The sequence below is a fragment of the Acomys russatus genome, chromosome 3 (genome assembly GCF_903995435.1).
Source record: "Acomys russatus chromosome 3, mAcoRus1.1, whole genome shotgun sequence".
NCBI lineage: Eukaryota > Metazoa > Chordata > Mammalia > Rodentia > Muridae > Acomys > Acomys russatus.
The window spans coordinates 18,017,804-18,031,348 of NC_067139.1; the positions used below are offsets into that span (position 1 = coordinate 18,017,804).

The window sequence follows — 13,545 nt, forward strand, 5'->3', positions numbered from 1 at the left end:
GATCATGATGCTATAGGCTCAGCCACACGGTGCACAGCATGATCATGATGCTATAGGCTCAGGCCACACAGTGCACAGCATGATCATGGTGCTATAGGCTCAGCCACACAGTGCACAGCATGATCATGGTGCTACAGGCTCAGGCCACACGGTGCACAGCATGATCATGGTGCTATAGGCTCAGGCCACACAGTGCACAGCATGATCATGGTGCTACAGGCTCAGCCACACGGTGCACAGCATGATCATGGTGCTACAGGCTCAGCCACACGGTGCACAGCATGATCATGGTGCTACAGGCTCAGCCACACAGTGCACAGCATGATCATGGTGCTACAGGCTCAGCCACACAGTGCACAGCATGATCATGGTGCTACAGGCTCAGGCCACACGGTGCACAGCATGATCATGGTGCTATAGGCTCAGGCCACACAGTGCACAACAACCTCATAGTGCTACAGGCTCAGCCATGAAGTGCACAGCAACCTCACAGTGAGACAGGCTCAGCCACACAGTGCACAGCAGCCTCATAGCGCTATAGGCTCAGGCCCCACAGTGTACAGCATTCTCAGTGCTGCAGGGTCAGGCAGGGCACAGGAAGTGTTTGGCGTTAGTCTTTTTGTAGTGGGCCAACTCTGAATGCACAGAGATTGACCTATGCATATAGACATAACCCTAAATGTTCTGTTCATGTTTTTAGCAGATATAGACTTGGGATTCAGCTCGCAGACAGACACCTATAATCTGTAACCTTCCCTGCAGCTGGTGCTCATCTACCCATATACCTGAATTAATATTCTCCACTTCCTCCTTCCCCCTGCTCTCAAAAACTTTAATTGTGGAAATGATTATCAGGCCACATAAATCAGAAAGCACACAGGGCGTTAAAGGTGCAATGTTGTACAGGACTGAATGGACATCTTTTGCAGATGATAAAAGAAAATGTAGTGTTCTGATAGGCAAAGTAGTGCCAGCCTGTAATCTCAGCATTTGGATGACAACAGTGAGTTCCTGGCCAGGCTGGATAATTTAGCAAGACCTTGTCTAAAATTATAACATATAAAGGCACTGGGAGTCTAGTTCGGGGGTAGAGTGCTCTCTTAGCATGCACAAGGTTCTAGGTTTAATTACCAGGAAAGAAAAGAAAGAAAGAGAGAAAAGTGAGACGGGAAAGAGGCAGAAGAGATGAAGTTTCTGTGGCTTCTGCACCTAATTGGAATTTTATTGGCCCCTCTATGTTTGCAGCTTGCTGCAGGTGGTTCAGCCAACTGCTCCAGAGGACCGGCTTCTGACCTAAGCCTGGACTCTAATCCTATGTCTATTGGCTAAGGTATTGGCTTGTAATGTGGGGGCCTCCTGCTGGCCCTGATTTGTCCTTACAGTTGGCTCTCGTGATGCCTCATCATCATGTGCACACCTCTCCCAGCTCCCACAGAAACTTCTCCTGATTCCAGCTAGGCAGTTGCAATGCCTGAGTGAGGCCAAACTGACACTCTCTTGGTACTGGTCTCATGGGTCGCCCTAAACCTCATTCTGTGTGGACTCTGAGCAGCTGCCAGTGCAGCGGCCATTAAGCATTTGACACCCGTTTCCAGAAGCCATCTACCTGACCTGAGCCAGACACTGACAGTTCAGGATAGGTCACATGGCTCACCCGGGTTTCCAGGCTGCAGTGGCCCTCAGGCTGGCCTTCGGCAGTCCCAGCAGCTGGGGTAGGGCAGTGAGATGGATCTGTGGAGCATGTCCTGGTCCTGGAGACGACAGAGGCTCACTACTCCGGTATAGTGCTTGCATGACATCAGAGGGCCATGTTTTGCTACTTTCTCAGGTCACTTTCTACCTCTGCTTGTAAGCACAGGTGTGTAAGCCCTGGGGTTCATTGTATTGTACAAAGCCTCAGAGGCTTAAACGAGGCAGCAGCTTCTTACCTGAGGGCTCCCTAACATCCAGCGCCATCAGCAGCTTTTAAAAGCCCAGCTTTTAACTGTTCATTCAGCTTTCCTGATTGACACAGACACCACCATTTGCATTTCTCGGTCTGCATTTTAAATTATTTCTTTCACCATTAAATAAACATGCATATATGTACTTTGATCATATTCCCTCCCCTTTACCCTCTCTTTCCTACTTTGCTCTGTGAGTGTGTGTGTGTGTGTGTGTGTGTGTGTGTGTGTGTGTGGTATGTGTGTGTGTGGTGTGTGGGTGTGGTGTGGTGTGTGTGTGTGTGTGTGTGTGTGTGTGTGTGTGTGTGTGGTATGTGTGTGTGTGGTGTGTGGGTGTGGTGTGGTGTGTGTGTGTGTGTGTGTGTGTGTGTGTGTGTGTGGTGTGTGTGTGTGTGTGGTGTGTGTGTGTGGTGTGGTGTGTGTGTGTGTGTGTGTGTGGTATGTGTGTGTGTGGTGTGGTGTGTGTGTGTGTGTGTGGTATGTGTGTGAGTGTGTGTGGTGTATGTGGTGTGTGTGGTGTGTGTGTATGTGCACACTGGGGTGCTCTTCTGCATTTAATTGGGGTTGCTTCTGTGAGTGCTGGGTGGTAGTTAGTAGACTTGAGTCAGGACAACATAGCAGAGGCCGCACTACTGAGGAAACAATCCCTTCTCCGCCAGGACACATTTGCTTTTTATTAGTATTACATGACACTTCACTACCCAGTCTAGGTAATGTAGAGATGAGAATTTTAAAGCCTTTTCTTTCCTTCTTTTTTTCCTTCCCCCCCTTCTTTCTTTTCTTTTTTTCTTTTTGGAACAAGGTCTCCTTGTGTAGCCCTGGCTGTTCTAGAACTCTCTATGTAGACCAGGCCGGCCTTGAACTCACAGAGCTCCACCTGCCTCTGCCTCTGCATGCTGGGATTGAAGGCAAGAGCTACTATGCTCCCAAATCACTTGTGAAATGGTCACTCAGGCCCTGTGAAAGAGTTGCTGTGAAAGAACTTAGTCAGGGTCCCAAAGCCTGGAGTGTCTATGACTCATTTCTTCCCTTCCCCTGAGTTCCATGTGTGCTGGGGACCTCACAACCCTGTTGTACCTGTGACAGACTCTCTTTGTATGATGTGGCATGTTGAAATGAAATGGGTTGTGATGGAGGGTGATGCTGTGTTCCTCATGTTTGGAAAATTATCAGTCTGCCTTACACACACACACACACACACACACACCTCTTTTAAACTCATGTTTAAGCAACAAGCAGCAAATCAATCCATTTAACACATTCTCACTGTGCCCCTATTAAGATAGGGGCAATACCCTGGTGACTTGAAGAAATGTTTTGTCTTGTTAGAAGGAATGTAGAACCTTCCAGGATGAAAAGCAAGTTCTATGCCAAGTGCATGCTATCCTTGGGGGGCCACACAGTTCCTGGGCCAAGGAGCACCACAGTCTATAGGCCTGAGCTGAGCTCGCAGCCAAAGCACTTCTGATAAGTCATGGAGTATCTGTGTGCCTCAGTTTCTCTGTCTGCAGGGAAACCTACCACAGCAACAACTTCAGGGGTCCTTGGGAAGATCAATGGAAGTCAGGAATGTAAAGTGCTTACTGAGTCTGGCTCTAAAAGTGCCACCTTCAGCTGGTGTGGTAAAGCATGCCTGCTGTCTCAGCTACTTAGGCCAGCTTGAGGCCAGTTTGGGCAATACAGTAAAATTCCATTTAAAAAGCAACCAACCCCCCCCCCCCCAACCCCAGACCTGTAAATTCAATTCAAGAAATGATAAAAATAAATTTCATTTTACCTAAAATGTTTTTAGTAATATTTCTAAATTAAGACCATTTGCTTTATTTATTTAGGTCTGTAATGTGACTGTATATATTTTTTCATCTTTTTTATTATTAAAATTTATTACATTACATCCCTATTGTTATCCCCTTGCTCTTACCTTCCTGTTCCCACCCTCCCTTCCTCCCTCCCTTTTCTGCCCTATTTCCCCGCCCCTAGATCTCTGACAGGTGGGGTCCTCCTCCCCCCACCATCTGACCCCAGCCTATCAGATTTCATCTGTATAGCCTGCTTCCCCTTCCTCTGTGTACCCACAGGGCCTCCATGGGGCAGTGATCAAATTGCAGACACCAGAGTTCATGTTAAAGGCAGTCCCCTCCCCCCTCCTCCTTCTCCCTGTGGAGAATCAGTTGTCCATCAGCTACATCTGAACAGGGTAGGTAGGTCCTTTGCTGCCAATGTCCTTGGTTGGTGCATCAGTTTGTGCAGGCATTCCCCCTGCCCCCTGGGTCCAGATCCACCTGCCTTGACAGTCTCCTTTTTGGAGCTCCTGTTATATATGATAGAATTGTTAGTATGTTTCAGCTGGACATATTTAGCTTGAGGCCGTTTATATGTTTCTATAGCACAGGTACTTTTCCCTCAAGCTCTCTCTCCACCACCTCAGTGCAAGCTCCTTCCCCAGCTGCGAGCACTGTGGCTGCCTCACCCTCCTTCCCACAGTCACAACACCTGGAGAACAGGCACGATCACGTGACCCATGTTATGCTTTTCTTCATTTCCTGCTATTTCCCATCTGGCTTCCTCGCTCCTCTCATCACCCTCCCCAGTGCGTCTAATGACTGTAAGGGTTGTGAAGCTCTCAACAGGATGAAATTCCAGTGGAACAAGCTGTGGTTAATAATTCACCATCTTCACACGTCTAGCGCATGTCTTCACACAGAGCACTCACGTTGGGTGAACCCAAGCTGAGGATCTTTCCCAACAGGTCCCTGATGAAAAGTTTTGGCAGAGTGCAAGAGAGCCACCCCTATGGCTCCTCTGCAGGGGCGTAGGAAAGGCCGGGAGCAGGAACCTCTTTGACAGCAATATACCTATGGCTGCTGATGGAGCAGGCAACCTAGTCCAGGCAACTGGAACACAGCCAGGATGGAAGTCTCCAGAATGCATCACATGTGTGTGTATCCCCAGAGTGCACGTAAGGTGGTTAGATCCAGGCCCCAGCTCTTCTTTCTCCCTGCAAGCAGTAGAAGTGAACTGGCTGTTGGTACTCACCAACCCCTGTCCTCAGGGACAACATCTGCTTCTTAATTCAGACCTTCAGGTCCTGATTTGTGAATGGGGGTTAGACTTGGCTAACTTAGGGCATCTTGGCACATCTTTTATGCCCGGTTCTAAAGGGCACCAGGTCTATATGCCATATGCAAGAGGACCACTCTTTTACTTGGTACAGGACTGCTCTTCTGACCTCAGGCCTTACCCGCATCCCCGAAACACTTCTTCATGTGTGTTTGTGGTGTAATGCACGTCTGTGTATGTATGGGTATATGAGCAGGTGCACATGCTCATGGAGGTCGGAGGTTGACTGCAGGGGTCTTTTTTGATTGCACTGCATCTTATATATTCTCTCCCTTGAAGTCAGAGCTTGTTGATTCATTTAGTCTATCTAACCAGCTTGCTTTGGAGTGTCTCTGTTCACAGTACCTCCCCCACTTTCCCATGCTGGATTACAGGCCGGCCACCACACCTACCCAGCATTTACGTGGGTGGTAGGGACCCAAACTCTGGGTCCTTACACTTGATTGACACAAGCTTTACCCACTGAACCATCTCCCAAGGTTCCTGGGAAAGTGTTTTGATTCTCTGGTTTTTTCCAGACAGAACTGGGTCACTCTGCTGAACACCACACGCTGCCTTCCCCAAGAGGAAGCTCGCAGCTGATCTTGGAGAAAGCATGTCCCCGAAATGATGAGGCACACTGAAATCTTCACAGCCCATGGTGCTTGGGGATATAAATATGAAGTGTGGTTTTCTTTCCTTGCCTCGCTGGTTTGTGAAGGCAGGCCTGACTCTGCCTTGTTTATGGTGACAGCCCTGATAGCTAGGAAACACGGCTTGAAAAACAGCAAGAGCACGCATATCCTCCACAGGTGCTCATCGGGCTGGCGTCCAGATGCTCACCAGCACAGGAGGGTGCACAGCAGACGTGTGAGTGCCTACGTTACCGAACCTGCTGTGTCCTCTGGACCTGCCACTTTCACTGTGAGATGACAGCATGCACCCAACCACAGGGATGGCAGGTACCATGCCTGCCTCCTGTGTCCCCCCCCCAAAAAAAAGCCCCCAAAGAACCACAAAACTCCAGCCATTTCTTTTTCCCATTCTGCCACTCTTCAGCAGTAAGCCCCAACCAGGAAAATCCATACTCCCTGCCCCTCCTACTACCTTTCTTGACTTTCAAACTTGTAGTCTCCTGAGACCTCATGTAACACAGACCTTGACACAGTGACAAGATACAGGGTAAGATTGTGCCATGCACAGGGGCTCTTACCAAGCAGTTGTTAGCAAACTACAGTGCCAGGATGCTAGAGGAGGCGCCTCTCCTACCCTTGTATTCTTTGAAAGCAGCAGCTGATTCCTAAGGTCTGTTTCATCCTCTCACTCCCCACTCATCTTCTTGGTACACCTGGCAGAATAAGTCCTCTTACTCTTCTGCCCTCTGGGGTTCTAGATCCTGACTTTATTTCTCCTCATTCATTGTGTACTCTGAGGCTAGAAGGCTTTACTTGGGGGAAAGAACGGGTCAGTATGACTCTCTTCTGGATTGGGACTAAGCTGTGCTGCCCTTTCCTAAGGGCTAATGAATAGCTAAGCAAACAACTGAAGAGGAATTCCTACTTGGCACCAAGCCAGGGCGCGCGGAGTCTGTGGACACCTGCGCTCATCTCTGACTGTGCTCACTCGAAGGTACAGTCTCTTCTGTATCTGCTTAAGAGCCTCCGTGCAGCACCTGGAGTGCCCACACACCAGCAAGCACATCTTTGTTCTCTCTGTGCTTTCCTCCCTTGCCACCCTCAGTGTTTCTTTCACCCCCAGCACACAGGGAGCTGTCAGCTGCCTCTGGTCACCAGAAGGTAAAATGAGCTGTCAGCATCCCTAAGCAGCTACACTTGGCTTTGGGTCTCAGACTCACTGGGGACAGGGGCAGAACCCCCCCACCTTCCCCTATCCCCCAAACCCCCGTGTCACAGAGCTTCCCATCACCAAAGAGTACCTGCATTCATGAAAGCCTTTGTCAAATCCCTACCCAGTCACACTGTTGACGCCATCTCTGTATTATGGGTGCCCTTTAACCTTCCAGTGTCTGGATGTGAGGGGTCTTGCTCATGCTGGAGCGCCCTGACCAGCTGTGCCGAGGGCTAGCTCATTCATAGTAATACTAAGAGGTTCCGCTGCACGGTTTACACACAAACTAACCAATCAAGAGGCCACACCTTAACCACCTCCTACACCTGAATCACACTCTTAAACCAGCCAACTACCCAGTTGCTTTGATAACCCCAGGGCTGAGCAGCAAACTACTGGGGACAGCCCCAGTCCCCAACACTAGCTGGTCCCAAATCTTTCTACTACGCCTCATCTAGTCTTTCTTGAAGGAACTACAATAAAGGCTCCTGCACACACTGTCCCAGTCCCCCCTGCTTTCTGGTACTTCCACGTTCTTGCACTGTTTGAGTTCCTGCCCTGACTTCCTTCAATGATGAACAACGATGTGCAAATGTAAGCCAAATAAACCTTTTTCTTCCCAAGTTGCTTTGGTCATGGTGTTTCATCACAGCAATAGAAACCCTAAGTAGGACAGACATTTTTGCTGGATAATTGAGTACTGCTGTGACAGACCTGACCATGTGGTTTTTAGAGGATTGTAAAAGTACTTTGGAACTTTAGGCCAGAAAAGGTATTAAGTATTCAGTGTTCGGTGTGCTGTTCTATAGAAGCTTAGAAGATAAAAGTGTTGAGGGTGGCACAGATGATGGAGGCCTTGCTTGTGAGGCCTCAGAGGGCAGCAAAGACTCTACCGGGCAATTTGTATAAAGAATCAGTCGTGATTAACAATAGACCAGCCCACTGAGGTAAACCTCTGCTTTGCTGGGACAATGGGTGCTGGTCAGCTGGGGCTGAGGAATCAGCTGTGACTAAGAAAAGACCATATCGCTGAGGTAACGTCTTCTGGGAAGTGTTTCCTTGGGACCGGCACACAACAGCTGTGTTCCAGAGAGGACCAAAGCTGCCAAGGTTGTATCTCAAGCTGAACTTGGTAATATAAGAATCACCCAGGTGGTCCTGGGTTTTGAAGGCACGAAGAGATCATGAAAAGCTTCTGAGGATTGGAACTGTGAGAGGCTGGGAGAGGCCGCTGGAGAGAGTGCAGCCTCTGTAGCAGTTGAAGACCCAGGACTGAAGGGATCATGGAGAAGTTGAGGCTTGGGAACATGAAGAGAGCCCAGGAGAGGCTATTGGTGTAAGTGCAGGTCAGCTGCAGCAGACCACAGCTTTTTGGAGATGTCAGAACCATGGGTGCCTACCAAGAAGAGCAGCAGTAGCAGAGTGGAGACTGTCCAAGCCTAGAAGACAAGCTGTGTGTGCTGCAGAGGGCAGAGCCAGAGAAGTGACCCGAGTCCTTTGGAAGCACCCAGAAGACCATGAGTGGATCCCAGACATTGGACATTGAGCTATTTACACAGTTGGAGTTCAGTTTTGCTTTGCTTTAATTGTGCTGTGCCTTGGCCCTTCCCTCTTAAAGTAAGAAAATATTAAACTTATTTTTGATTTTGATCTCTTACAGTTGGGAGACTTTTAATTTTGAAAGACTTCAGAATTTTTATAAAGAAACTGAACTTTAAAAAATTTTTGAATCTGTAATGTTTGAATTTGTAAGACTGTGAGGTTTAAGTTTTTAAAGTGTTTTATATTGTAATTTTTATATTAATGTGTGATCTTGCGGATGAATAAGAAAGGAAAGATATGGCTGTACAGTGACGTGTTTGTGTGTCAGGTTGACACGGATCAATTGTGCTGGACAATTTTATGTCAACTTGACACAGCTAAAATCATCTGAGAGGAGGAAACTCCAGTTGAGAAAATATCTGCATTAAGATCAGGTTATAGGCAAGCCTGTAGGGCATTTTCTTTTCTTTTTTTAAAATAAAAATATATTTATTTATTGTATATACAGTGTTTTGTCTGCGTGCATGCCTGCAAACCACAAGAGGGCACCAGATCTCATTATAGATGGTTGTGCACCACCATGTGGTTGCTGGGAATTGAACTCAGGACCTTTTGGAAGAACAGACAGTGCTTTTAACCTCTGAGCCATCTCTCCAGACTCCATGGGCATTTTGTTAAGTAACGATTTATGGGGGAGGACTGAGCCCTTTGTGAGTGGTGCCTTCCCTGGGCTGGTAGTTGTGGGTTCTATAAAAAAGTAGGCTGAGAAAGCCACAAGGAGCAAGCCAGTAGGCAGTACCCTTCCATAGCCTCTCCATCAGCTCCTGCCTCCAGGTTCCCGCCCTGTGTGAGTTCCTACCCTCACTGCTTTGATGATAAACTGTTATATGGAGCTGTGAGAGAAATAAATGCTTTCCTCTAAGTTGTTTTTGGTCCTGGTGTTTCATCACAGGAACAGTAACCCTTAAGATAAGCCTCTTCCTGGCTTGTTTATGGGGCTGTGATCTGTAGGCTACCTTTCACCTGTGCCTGCCTTCTTTATTATCAGAGAATTACACTTGTTTGTGTGCAAGTGTCATATCTAGAATAACAGTAGCAGCATGGGGTAGGTACTCAAATAATAGCCAATTTCCTTTCAGATTATCTTGTCTTGTGTGGTTTCTGAGATGCAAACTCTGAAGTCTACAGTTTTTGGCCCTCATAACACCTTCCCCCAGGAATGTGTGAATTTTGTCTGTGAGCTCATCCTTGTCAATATTTTTTTTCATGTGAGCCTTGTGTACCTCTTTGGGGGGCTTTGTTGACACTAGAAGGTTTGCATCTTGGCCTTGGCAAGTGGCTAAAATTTGTGTATGCATGCACACACACAGGCATGGTACAGACTTCAAAGCTTTGATTCCCTCCTCCCCCAAGAGAATCTTTTTCTGTCTACAGTTCAGGGAGTCAGCCAGCTGTGGGTGGAGACCCTGTGGTGAGCAAAGACTTTCTAGTCTTTGATTCTTGGCTTTATTCAAGGAACTTGTTCTAATTGCATATGGAGCCTGTATTTAGTCCTTTCTCTGTTGCTAAAACAAAATGCCTATGCTAGGGCAACATGAAAAGGCCACAGTTTGGAAGGCTGAAAGTCCGAGACCGGGCAGGCTGTTAGACCTCTGGTGAGGACCTCAGGTGGGTAGAATCACAATGGCAGAGTGTGTGTAACAGTGATCACATGACAAGAGGGATGGGTGCCAGAGAGATTTAGGGTGAGATCACTCACTCTGTGAGTTCAGCGTCAATCCATCCTATGGGCATACCCCTAATAACCAAACCACTGGACCGGATCCTCTTAAAGGGCCCACTGCCTTCCAGCACCACCTCACTGAAAACCAAGCCTCTGGCACAAGAATGGGTGTAGAACAATCCACAGCCAAACCACAGGATTACAGTTTGAATCTCAAGTGTCCCCACAGGCTCATGTTTTAAACATTTGATCCCCAATTGGTGGCACTACTTTGGGAGGTTCTAGAAAAGTGGGAGGAAGTAGGTAGGTTATTCAAGGTGAGTCTTGGGGGGTTTATCCATGTTCACTTCCTATCTTTGCTTCCTGGTCTATTGCACTGTGTTGTGGACAGTGTCTGCCCTGCCCTGCCCCTCCACACCCCCACCACACCCTGAATTGAGCTGCTTGGACATGCCTTCCTACTGGGATGGACTGACACGCTCTGAAAGAATGAGCCAAAGTGAACCGTCCTTCCCTCCAGCTGTTCCTGTAGAGGTACTGGAGCCAGTGACTCAGAAACAACAAATACATCTGAGAGCTTGGTTCTAGCCCATGGGCAGGTAGCCAAACACGATCCTGAGGCTGCTTTCAGGTTTGGGAACCCCATGCTGTCTCCACGACTGTTCTGTTGGAGTTCTTTCTGTATTCCACTGCAGCTCAGCACTGTGTTTCTGAAGTGATTTATTTATTTTTTTTTAAAGATTTATTTATTTATTATGTATACAATGTTTTGCCTGAATGTATACCTGCAAGCCGGAAGAGAGCACCAGATTTTATTATAGATGGTTATGAGCCACTATGTGGTTGCTGGGAAGTGAACTCAGGACCTTTGAAAGAGCAGGCAGTGTTCTTAACCTCTGAGCCACCTCTCCAGGCCCCTGAAGTGATTTATTTTACTCAGCAACCATGCACACATACAGAAGGACCCTTGTTCGCTTGTTTGTCTATCACCTTGGCCAGAAGAGCCCTTCTATACCTTTTTTTTTCATAATATATCCCCACCATTTGTAGCTTTAGGGTTCTCTGTTGGCTGACTGCTTTGCAGTTCCTGTTAGCTGCTGGGCTTCTGGGTCTGTTCCTTTGTGGGTAGGCAGCCACCAAATGTGCAGCTGGGTACCCTGAATACAGGCAGTAAATACCTCCTTGCTAAAGAAAAGAGTGTCACTCTCTGTACTTTGCCACCAACAGCTGGTTGTGCTGGCTAAGGTCACCGCTCTCCTTTCCTTCCAGCAATCACTGAATACTGTCAAACAACCGAGCCAGCAGGAGGAGATGGCAGGACAGTGGTAACGAGAGAGGAAGGAGAAAGGGCAGGCACCCACACAGTCTTCAAAGCCACAGATTCTGGTGGAGCCTTAAAGGCTAGTAGGAAAAGGTAGGCTGCATTTCTCCCCGCAACTGTTGGCACATCTACACACAGGTTTCTATTAAGGGTGATACAGCAACAACAAGAGCACTTGACAGTTATGGGAATTTAAGACCTGACACGTGTGAAGATTCTTAAATATTATCAATATAAAATATAATAATTATGTTGGTTATAACTATTAACATGTGCAAGACTAGGTGATATCAATCAAGGCGTCTGGATTAATTCTTCCAATTATTTCCTGTTTTGACTTTAGGCACTGATGAAGTTGAGGTCCAGAGGTTAAGCAACCTGCCTAAGGTCCCCAGGCTTTGTCTCCAAGTCTCCGTCTAGACTGCCCCCGCACACACCCTTCTGCATGCATCATTTTAGTCTTTAAAAAAACCGCATGAGGTAGAATAACTGTGACCTGATTTTTATAGAGCGGACAAAGCAGGGAATTAGAGAGGCACGGGGCAACTTGCTGGGGCTGGCCTAGCCAAGGCTAAGCATGAGGCGTGGCACCTTCTGTCACACGCAGGTATACAGCAAGTGTTAGAGCCCCTGGGTGCCTCTCAAAAACAAAAACAATTTTGTTTTTAAATATGTACATTTTGAAGCTTTTCTTCTTATAGCATTTTTATACTCCTTAGACAGGTCATACCCCAGTGTGTCCAATGCCCCTACTAAAGTTGTCAACTCAGAAACGTGTTACATATGGCTTTAAGAATCATACTAGATGACTCATAAGCAGGGAGGAGAGACTTTTCTTGTGTAAAGGATGAGATAACTATTTTCAGCTGTGTGGGCCAGGCCATTGCTGACACAGTAACTACAGACAATGTATCTATGAACATATTAACAATGGCTGCCTTACAATAAATCTGTATTTGCAAACACAGAGGATGAGCCAGATTTGCGCAATTGGCTGTTTGTTCACCCCCTCATCTAGAGGAGATATGAGCTTTAAAAAAAAAAAAAAATCATTCCTTCACAACCTCCCTTCATATGTCCCATCCTGACACAAGACCTTTCCGCCACCTGGCCAGTCCATGTATTCATCTCAATGTAATTACGTGATAGAAAGAAGCAGGTCAGTGTGACGTCATGGGTACCTCTCGGGGTTGGGGAATGGCGCAAATGGGGCTCACTCCACAGGATGAACAATGTAAACAGTTCATGGCGTGCTGGGAAGAGCACAAGCATGAGCGAGTGTGCCTAGGCGTGAATGTGTTGAGAACAACTGGCTCGAGGTAGACCCTGTGAGGAAAAACATGTTAACGCTGTGGAGCTCAGGGCCTGCAGGGCCTGTGGCCCGGCATGGGGAGGTGGGACATCACAAAGGATACTCACGACCAGTAGAGCAGCATGAGCAGGAAGGGACAGATGATGAGGGCCTGCAACACCTGCCAGTCTCTGCACAGTGCAGCCAGCCCCGGCATGAGGAACTGGCCCGCCATGGCCACGAAACTTGCCACCATGGTAATCACAAACCGTTTTCCTGGAGGGCATAGCTCTATTCCTAGAAAACAGAAATAATAATGGATATTGAGTATTGAGTACCACTTGCTTGCCTTGACGCTTGGGGAACCCTGTGCTAGTATGTCATTGGACACATGGGGGAACTGAGGCCTGATGGGGAAGAGAGTGAGGTCACTGCTCAAGGTCACAGAACAAGCTGGTGGGAAGGATGCTGCATTTATGAGTGCTCGGATCAGGAACTAAGATGTGCTGCCGCTGCCAGCAGATTTGCATCTCTCACTATCCCCTTTGCTCTCTGGCATTGCAGAGCTTGCTGTTCAGCAGGTCCCCCTGCTGCTTACGCCAGCGCCTTCCAACCTAGGGTGTGCGCTAGGGGCTCCCCAGCCCCTGCACGGCCTCCCTGCTCCCTCCTGCCCACACGGCCATCCTTCCTCTTGTCTTACAGCAGCACTCAGTGAAGACTGCAAGTTCATCTTTGCAGTGCAACCAAGACAGGCTGGCTGCACTGCACAGACGGAAGC

General features: G+C 47.9%; 1 protein-coding gene across 2 annotated transcripts in view; it reads right to left on the reverse strand.

Moving 5' to 3' along the window:
- Slc22a23 (solute carrier family 22 member 23) overlaps positions 1-13,545 on the reverse strand; it is a 167,782-nt gene that overhangs the window by 33,994 nt on the left and 120,243 nt on the right. For both annotated transcript variants that reach the window (XM_051169645.1, XM_051169654.1), the window contains exon 4: positions 12,896-13,064. In XM_051169645.1, the coding sequence (XP_051025602.1) occupies positions 12,896-13,064 (169 nt within the window). The remainder of the gene's footprint in view (positions 1-12,895; positions 13,065-13,545) is intronic.